The 9,967-nt window shown below is 41.8% G+C and overlaps 1 protein-coding gene across 1 annotated transcript in view; it reads left to right on the forward strand.

Annotated features, from left to right (window-relative positions):
- The window catches only part of cyp27a2 (cytochrome P450 family 27 subfamily A member 2), a 22,269-nt gene that overhangs the window by 691 nt on the left and 11,611 nt on the right, over window positions 1–9,967 (forward strand). Inside the window, exons 3-6 of the mRNA XM_014028704.1 lie at window positions 1,317–1,507; window positions 3,340–3,539; window positions 3,620–3,817; window positions 3,910–4,073. Of these exons, the coding sequence (XP_013884158.1) occupies window positions 1,317–1,507; window positions 3,340–3,539; window positions 3,620–3,817; window positions 3,910–4,073 (753 nt within the window). The remainder of the gene's footprint in view (window positions 1–1,316; window positions 1,508–3,339; window positions 3,540–3,619; window positions 3,818–3,909; window positions 4,074–9,967) is intronic.

Here is a 9,967-nt window from a genome sequence, read left to right on the forward strand (position 1 = left end):
ATATAAACAAGAACATCTATAGGTGGTCTTTGTCATGTTTGGGGTCAAAAATGTTTTTTTTCGTATCCTGTCCACCAATGTGAAATTCAGAATTGATGTCTGAATTGGGCTTTATTTGGACAAATGAAGCCCAACAGTTTTACTTTAACAAGTGCAGCATAATGGCATTTCACCATGATGCTCCACTTGATATATATTGAACTCTTTATTAAAAATTCTTTTGGGATTAATTTGTAACCGAAACTGAGACAGAAAAAGTAAACAAAAGAAAAAGGAGAAAAGTAAAAATGTTTGTTAAAGGGGGTTATTATGTATTTTCCAGGAACATATTTCAATTCTGTGCCACAATCAAATAACTATGTTACCTTGAGTTGCTATATACAGTAAATGCTGTATATATTGTAAATAAATTGAATTTCTCATCATAGACTACCCAAACACCTAGAAATTGGCCTCTGACACTTCAAGAACCTCCTACCGTTTCCTACACTCCCACTTCAGCACGTCTTCACAACAATGCTTTGGGGAAATGGTGCTCTGTGGGGCTCGGCTGCAGACTGAACTCTGGGGAGGTGCTGTGTACAAATAGGCACTGCTTTGTACCAGCTAGTGTTTAGGCAGCTCCACATGTCTACCACATGAGATTCAAGGATTTCTCTGACATGCATGAACGAGTCAAAGCAACACCCTGGGTGTGTTTTTTGATGAGGAAATGACATTATAACATGATATAAAGCCCAAAAAAGATTTGATTTTGCAAAAACCTTAGTGGATGTAACTCAGTCAGTTTTACAAATACTGACCTAATCTGTGGTGTGGTAGTAGCTGAGAGTCATCCCCAAAACATTATGAGCACATGTCCAACTGCATCTCTGTCATTTCACAACATATGAAGCCTTCAGTCCAGAACTCTGGCCGTGATTGGCTTTCCTTTAGTTATTGATGTGAACTCTGAGCTCTTCCTACTTTTTCCCAAATAGGCAATTTCACTTCAGTTCAGGCTCAGGTCCTCCACCAGAGACCTACGTAGGAGCTTAAGGGTTCCTTACAGTTTAGTCTTGAAAAGAACTGGACCCACTTAGAGATCAGTTCCAGTGGGAGCTAGAAGGAAACTGTGCCTGTTTAAATATTACAGTAAATGTGAAAACGTGATTTAAAAAGTATATTCTTTTGAAATTTATCATCCTGTCTGTGTCCAGATCGAGACTACTGACCTCTAATTTAGAAGAATGTTAACTGAACTGAACAATATTTAATAATAACGTATGTGTAAACAATTTCTTACTTTATTTAACTTGCAAACATCTTTTCCGCAGTGTTTACAGAAGAGTCTTTATGGACCCATCTGGCGGTCCCGGTTTGGACCCTTTGATCTGGTCAACGTGGCATCTCCAGAACTCATTGCTCAGGTGATCCAGCAAGAGGGCCAGTACCCATTCCGGGTCGAGCTGCCCCACTGGAAGGAGTACAGGGACCTGAGGGGACAGGCATATGGCCTGCATGTTGAGTGAGTCCAGATGAATGAGAATAAATCTCTCATTTCTAGATAGAGGAGTAATGTTGAAATGGCATGAGAGCTAAATCTATCCTTCCATCCTTTTTAGTCTCTTTCCATACTTGAGTTGTGGGGACAGCAGCTTGAACAGGAAGGCCCAGACACCTCTTCTAGTACTTCTGGGAGGATTTCATTGTGTTGTCTAGTGTTTCCTGGGTCTTTCCTGGGTCTTCTCCCTCTTAGGCATGCCCAAAACCCTTAGGATGGCATCCAGGGACCATCTTTACCAGATGATCTAACCCTAACTACCTAAAATGGCTCCTGTCGTTGTGAAGGGAGCAGCAGTTCTACTCCAAAATGTTTCCATGATAACTAAACCTCTCACCCTATCTCTAAAGCCTGGTTTATACTTCAAGTTGCACGTCTTGTTCCCCCTGCTGAGTAACAAAAAATTGTGCAACTTCCGTCTGCTCTCCCACTGTTATCCCCTGGTGACAGTTGTCTTGTGCGTTGCTCCAGTCAGAACTCTGCGATGCGGACCTTGTGGCTTGAAGCGTGTGATTGGTTAGAACTTTGTGGGTGTGTTTGCCATCTTTATTGCTGTTTATGTATTTATATGAGCTGTGGGAGCACAGACGGAGGATCTATGATAATTTATGGCACACTGCGTCTTCAACTCGTTTATACTCTATCAGGAAAAAGATGTCCAAAATAATGCAATCTCTAACCCGCTGTCTCACGTCTTACTGAAGTAAGCTTAAGTGAGAGCCCAGCCAGCCTGTGGAGAAAAAGTATTTTGATCGCCTCGTTCTTTCAGTCATTACCCAGATTTTGTGACCTCAGGTGAGAGTACACTAGACCAACAGGTAAACAGCCCAGATCCCTCTTCACCACAACAATCTGGCACAGAGTACACAATAGACATGGGATAAATGGCTCTTTGAAGGGATCCGGATCTTGGGGAGCCATTTGTTTCATAGAGCCGTTCAAAAGAGCCGTTCGATTTTGAACATATTACGTCATCGCGTAGGGAAATACGTCATCACGTAGCCGTATATAATGACGTAATCCCGTCACGTGGGTGGAACCATGTGTTTGTCAAGTGGAAACCCCCCTCACCCTTTCACCGTGAGCTTCTGTACTCCACAACTCCCTCTGTTTTCCATGAAAAAGCAAAGCAGGAGCAATTTAGGTATGAAAAAATAAAGATTATATGAGGAATAAAAGAAATAAATCTACAAATGATTCATTACTGCCCGCGATTTGGCTCCTATCGTTCATTGTGAAGAGCCGTTCAAAAGATTTGGATCATTCACGAACGTCACATCTCTAGTACACAATACTGTAGAAAACACACACCAGTCTGTATGTCAACCTCATATTCTATAATTCCCTCACTTGTGAACAAAACCCCATAATACTCAAACTCCTGCATGTGAGGAAGAACCTTCCTCTCAACCTGGACAGTCTTTTCCAACTGAGGACCATGGTCTCAGATTTGGAGGTGCTGATTCTTCTCCCAGCAGCTTCACACTTGGCTGCAAACTGCTTTAGTGAGAGCTGAAGATTACAGCGCGATGACGCCATCAGAACCACATCATCTGCAAATAACAGAGACAGAGTCCTGAAGCCACAGAACCGAACACTTTCCATGCTCTGACGGCATTAGAAAATCTGTTTTTGAATATTTTATCTATAAGTAATTTCTTTATATATTGTTTCTGTGTTTTTACGGAACGGTTAGGATATTGATGACAAAAGCTTAAACGTTTACTCTTTTACGCTTCAAGATTTTTATGTATGTTTTTAAAAAAAAACAACAACCTTTGTTTCTGATTTTACAGGACAGGATTGGAGTGGCACCGGATCCGCAGCGTTCTGAACCCTAAGTTACTGAAGATGCGGGAGGTGTTGGCCTACACCCCGGTCATCCACCAGGTAATTGGAGATCTGCTGCAGCGGGTGGAGCTCCTGCGCAGCCGCAGTCCGGATCAGGCCACGGTTCCTGATGTGGCGGCTGAGCTTTATAAGTTTGGGTTTGAAGGTGAGAGCTGCTGCAGGTACAGATGTTGCAGATGTTTAAGGTGGAGCAGCTGATGATGGGGTTTGTCCTCTACCCCACAGGGATCTCCGCCATCCTGTTTGAGACCAGGCTGGGCTGCCTGCAGGACGATGCTCCTAAAGACACTCTGCGCTTCATCACTGCAGTTAATGACATGCTGACACTTTCCGAGATTGTGGTCCTCTTACCCCGCTGGAGCCGCAGCATTCTGCCTTTCTGGGGGCGCTTTGTTCAGGCCTGGGACCACCTGTATGACATGGGTACGTCTCTGCAGGAGCAGAAACATCAGCTTCCTGCAGCTTCGCTCCCTGGTTTTGTTTTCTGTCTCTAAATGAAGCTTCTGTTTTCACAGCTCAGAAACTCATCGACAGACGGATGGCTTATATCACTGCTCAGGTGAACAGAGGTGAGCCTGCAGAGGGCTCGTTCCTGACTTACCTGCTGTCGTCTGACAGACTGAGCCAATCAGAGGTTTACATCACTGTGCTGGAGGTGATGCTGGGGGGCGTTGACACGGTAAGAAAGAACACCTACCACTTCAAGATGGGAAATTATAAATGGCCTAAACTTATAGAGTTTTTTTGTTAAGTCCAAGGACTCCAAAGCTCCTTACACTACAATCATTCACTCATTCAGACACACACAGACTCATCTGCCCTGGGGCAGACTGACAGAGGTGGGGCTGCCATGTCCCGGCGCCACCAAGACCTCTGACCACAACCAGCAGGCAAGGCGTGTGCAGTGTCCTGCCCAAGGACAAACCAACTGAGGTAGTTGGAGTGGGCATTCGAACCGGCAATCCACCGGTTAGAGGATGACTCCCCTACCTCCGCCACTGTCGCCCTCAAGGATAGATGAAAATAAAAAAACCCTAAAGTATCAAATAGCTAAAAGCATTCAAAGCTGCATTTTTACTTTTATTCTGGTCAATTAACAACTGTGAAACTATTGTCCAGATAAACAGATAAAATAAAGAAATTCTGATTGACTTTGCAAAAGAAACTGAAACTGAGCTGAAAATTAAATGTAGAAGAAAACTAACATTGGGCCTCATACAAGAACCGTTCGTACGCACAGATTTGTTCTTAAGTTGTGCGTACGAGTGATTTAGGAGAATTTGTGGCATTCACCAATGTTTTCRTRTTCTAAGATTTTTTTCAGATACRAACAAAAWTCACGAGTGGTCCAGACCTGTCGTATATTTTACGAGCAGTCAGTCTGCTGTTATCCAGACGAGTTTTCTTCACTAATAACTTTATATTTCGTTAGTTTGAAGATATTTTGAGTTAAAAATAAATTACACTCCATAATTATGTTGACAATAGGCTATTCTGCTTGAATTAGAGTTATAATTTTAAATGTAATAATTTAGACTAACAATATAAATTGTCCGTCCGGCCGGCTTATCCGCTATCAGGTGCGGCAGGTGGGCAGCAGGAGAGACCCCGCTCTCTCCGCAGCGACAATTTCCAGCTCGTCCTAGGGGACTCTGAGACGTTCCCAGACCAGAGGGTGTATATAATCCATCCAGTAAGTCCTGGGTTTTCTCCAAAGTGCCAGACATATTTTGAAAACATTTTAAAATGCTTATTTCAAACCCGCATCTGAGACCACCGCAGCGCGGGGTGGGGTGGCACGGCACGGCGCGCAGCGCTGCGGCTTCTGAATAAATGAAAATGATTTAACACAGTTGTTTATACTTTTAGCAGCTCTTTTTATTCCACAGCTGACCTGCTAAAAGTGACAGATTTCCTTTTCTGGATCTCTGACAGCAGGACTTCAAATCTGAACTCGTAAAGTTCTTTTTAGTTTTCGCTGTCATTTTCATGAATGAATGGACACTTACTTGTATCTGAGGCAGGAAACATAGCCTTATATGGTGTTTTTGGGGTGGTAATTATGCTAATCTCGCGTGCACGAGCAGCTGGATACGAACAGGTGTAATTTACGCAGCTCATTTACACACTTTTCCTGAAGATAGAAGAGTTTGTTGAATCTGATGTGACATGTTCGTACGAACCCTTTGTACGAACAAAAGTAAGAGAAATTTAGGATAAGAATACGAACATGTTCTTGCATGAGGCCCAATGGTATTTGTAGAACTGAAGAATTTATTGGGGTGTCTACTACTGACTTTTAAAGACACTACACATTGCATAGTCTTTTATTAGGTGAACAGTAATACTGTATATTTTTATGCTGTGGTTATTTCTGATTGAATTGATGATTTTATGTGCAGACTGAGTTGTGGGACTCTTGATCAGGGTTCCACACACTCAGGAGGCTTTTAGTTGGAAACACGTCTGATTTAAAACAACACCTATAAGAAGCGTGATCAAACATTAGGGTGAGGAATAATGTCTGACATTTTTGACTCCATATAGAGGTAGCCTGCCCCCTTTAGCATGTGTCATGAGGTGGAGTCAGGATGTGAAGAGGTTTGTTTTCTGGATGTGTTTCCAGGTTCTGGCCACTGCTTGGCTGATGCCTGTTGGAAGGCAGATTAAAAGCTAAACAGTCCAAAGCTGTGTCTGAATGGTTTTGTATGGCTCACTCAAACATTCACGTCATTATTATTATCTTGTATTAGATCTGAACAGATAAAAGGTAACGAACACTGCTTATAACAGCACTACTAGCATAATTTGAAGAATGCTAAAGCAGAACTAGTTTATATGTCAACGCATTTCTGAGATGTTTGTTAATAATCTTAAATAAAACAAAATGTGCAAAAATTAGTGCGGGTCCATAAAATATGTACTGCACAGACATTTACCACAAAAAGTAAGGAAATTTGTGTTTTATAGAATTTGTCTTTATTGTAACAATGCTTCTGGTGATGTTGGAAAGCCTGTTTTTTTTTTTTTTTTTTTTTGGAAATTGAGCCACATTTGTAAGGAATGTGCATTTGTGGGAAAAGCAGTATAGCGGAGTATGAGAGTTGTCCACATGAAAAATTTGCCAGATCTTCTTTGCCAAACAGCTCATTTTGATGTTGCTTTTGGCATTTGTTTTGAGCTTCTGATTTCCGCAGGTGCTGCCAAATTCAGGTACAATAATAAGAATTATTGCCAAGAAGCATTGCTAGAATAAATAAATAATTTGTCAAGCACAAATTTCCTTACTTATTGTGCTACTACATCAATCAGCAATTAAATAGTGTGAATGCTGAGTCACGTGAGATGAGATTTTGTTCAGCGCCAGAGTCAAGTGCTGCAATGGTTAGTTTGATTTGTTCAAAAACAACAGTGGCGGGTAATGAAAGTAGTGAGGTTGGGGGTAGTTTGTCATGTCTTATCAACCTCCCCAGGGTAACTAACGAGCCGGTCCGTTTCCCCATACAGGACAGGCAGCAACGTTATGTCCCTTGTTCCCGCAGTAGATGCATAAACTTGGCGGAAAAACGTCTCTGTCTCTCCTCGGGAGTTAAGCTGGTCCATCCAATCTGCATAGGCTCGGGCTCATTTACAGCAGTCGTGGTGCAGGAAACAGGAACTTACCATTTGAAACGGAATCAGAAACTCGTGGATTCAGGGAATTGTAGTCTCTCTCTCTTTCGTTCTCTTAATCTGTTATCGATGAGGATTGAAAAGGCGATTAATTCATCCAGGCTCCCGGGTTCATYCCGGGAGGCCAACTGATCCTTGATCTGCTCGGACAACGAGTTAATATAAGTACCTTTTAATGAGAGTTCCTCCCATCCTGCCTCCTCGGCAACAATGCAGAAGTCCATGTAATGCTCGGCAACTGATCTCCTTCCTTGATGAAGGGTGAGTAAACGTTTTGCAGCCTCCTCCTGCTGGAGGGGATGATCAAAAACAGGCTGGAACTCCTGGAGAAACAACTGAGAGGTGAGGGTATCTGGAGAATGTGATGAGAGCAAAGCTTGAGCCCATCTTAGTGCTCTTCCTTTTAATGCAGACACAATATCAGTTATGCGAGCTGGATGAGTGGGGAACAATGAAGGAGAGCGAGCGAAAGCCAACCTGCATTGAAGCAAAAATCCTCCGCAGTGGTCAGTGTCTCTTTCAAACAACTCAGAGGGACTTAGATCTGGCTCTCAGCCTGGTAATACAGGTATGGTTGTTGAGGCTGCTAGGGTTAGCACAGGAGTGATGGGAAGAAGAGTTGCCTAATTTTTCATCTATGGCAGAGACTCGGTGAGTTACTTGGTTAAGCATGTTACTGGTTTCTTCTTGTAACCGAAATAACTGATGGAGCATTTTTTTCGTGTTCACTAAATCTGGCGTCTTGTACCACAGAAGCACCTGGAGTCTGATTGTCATTAGTATTGCTCACGGACATGTCACTTGGCTGAAGCATACTATCAGGATTTACAAAGCTCAAAGTCGACGTGAGCAAATACCAAAGACAACAAAGACTGAGACCAATGAATAAAGGTAAGTGTTTTTACTTACAGGTGCTGGTACGGTAATTGGGATCAGGAAACAGAAGGTTTTGCAGTGGTGAGTATTTAGTAGAACTTTCCAATGAGTTATTGCAGAGAGGTAAGTATAATTTGTTCTTACAGGTTGGTGTACGAGGTTTGGCATGGAGGAGCTGGTCCAAGGTCCCAGGGTGAGTATTTACTAGGGTTGGGCATAATCGTATCGTGTGCAATTAATCGTCAGAAAAACATTAATCGATTACTTTTTGGCACTTGACGATTAATATGATTAATGCCACCAGGCAGACAGACTGGGGATTACTCCGGTCAGTCTGCTTGGTGCTCCTCTCTGCTTCAAATATGATGAACATTAAAAATTCTGTAATTTATTTATCTATCAACACAATTTAAATTTTGATGTATAGCCTGAAATCAGCAATTTTCACACAATTTGAAACAATTTTTTACAAAGATCAAATCTTTCCCACTAAATTGGTCATGTGACTATGAAATAAGGAAGTCCAAGGACTCCAGGGGATTAATCGTCAAATGAATCGTTATCGGATAAATACCACAATTAATCGTGATTAATTTTTTTTGCCAATATTGCCCAACCTTAGTATTTACAGGTGAGTACTTATTTACAGGTACGTTGGAGGTGAACAGGCAGCACATGTAATTCCGGTGAGTGGCTCTAGAAAATGGATCCTCAGGCAGGCTTGGCGGAATCAATGGCTCTTTGGAAAACCCTTCCAGTCTGGAAACAGGCAAGTACATAAAAACACAAAGTTTAGACAAACTCTGGTATTTTGGGTGTATTTTATTTTGATCCTTTGTAAAGAATAAAGTTTTTCCAAGAGCTGGATGTTATAAGACCATTACCTGCTCCAGTGGCTCTGACCACAAAGTTGTTTAGGTAGCTAGCCGGTTAGGGGAGAGTCAAACCTGTGACTTTTGAGTACCAAGCCGGCTGCTCTACCACTACACCATAGCCACCCCAGCGTCCCAAGGCAGCCAGGCAGGAGAGCAAAAACGACTGGTTGGGACTAGAACCACCTTTTGGGACCAGCTCCTCCTCTGTGCTGTGTCTCTAAGCCGAGCTTCCTCATCACGGAGCACACACACCCACACATGTTGAAATGGACAGGACAGAAGCGGAAGAGGCCAATTTCAAGATGTTTAGAAATGGAAATGATGAGAAGACAAGTTTATTTTCAATTTAAACATACTATAAACATCATTTTAAAAACAACTAAAGGTGACATAGATACTTTATTATGGTATAGAATTTAAATGTATGCCTGAAAAACACATAATATTGCCCCTTTAGTCTTATCTTAGCCATAGCCGTGAGTTTAAAAACAGGATAATGAAACTAGTTTAAAGACCATGTAAAGTAAAAATAAATGTGTGTTCTGAGGTTGTCACACCACAGAAATATGTGTTAAAAATCACCCAGCCAAGTTTGAACGATAAAAAATACTGTTAACATTATAAAATTGTGTTAAATGTAATGAAAAAATATCATTTAGCTGTGGTCTAGAATGCTGGGGGCGTGTCCGCTGGAGGAGCTCAAACCACGCCCATGACCCTGAACATTCCTGTAAATGAGGAAACAATATGTGTTTTCTTTCCATTAGAGCAACAGGGGGCGGGGTTATACTGAAGGCAGCTGCATGACATCACGAGGCTGCCCTTTAAGACACGCCAAAATAATCCTGAAAAACAGATACCTTGTTACAAAATTGAATCGTATCTCCACTTTTCAAATATCTACAGTTGAGAGAGTTTGTACTCATTTACAACAATCCATTTATGACATTTATAATGTTTGAAAAAGAAAATGTTACATTTTACTTTGCACAGTCTTTAATGAATAATATGTCTCTGAAATAATTAAATCAAGTGTTTATTTAAGTAGGTAAAAGTATGTTTAACAACCTGGTAAAACACACCCGAATGCAGGAAATGGCATCTATTTCATTTAAATTTTTCTGGGGGAGGACCCCCAGAACCCCCAAAC

The sequence above is a fragment of the Austrofundulus limnaeus genome, unplaced genomic scaffold (assembly GCF_001266775.1).
Source record: "Austrofundulus limnaeus strain Quisiro unplaced genomic scaffold, Austrofundulus_limnaeus-1.0 Scaffold799, whole genome shotgun sequence".
Classification (NCBI taxonomy): Eukaryota; Metazoa; Chordata; class Actinopteri; order Cyprinodontiformes; family Rivulidae; genus Austrofundulus; species Austrofundulus limnaeus.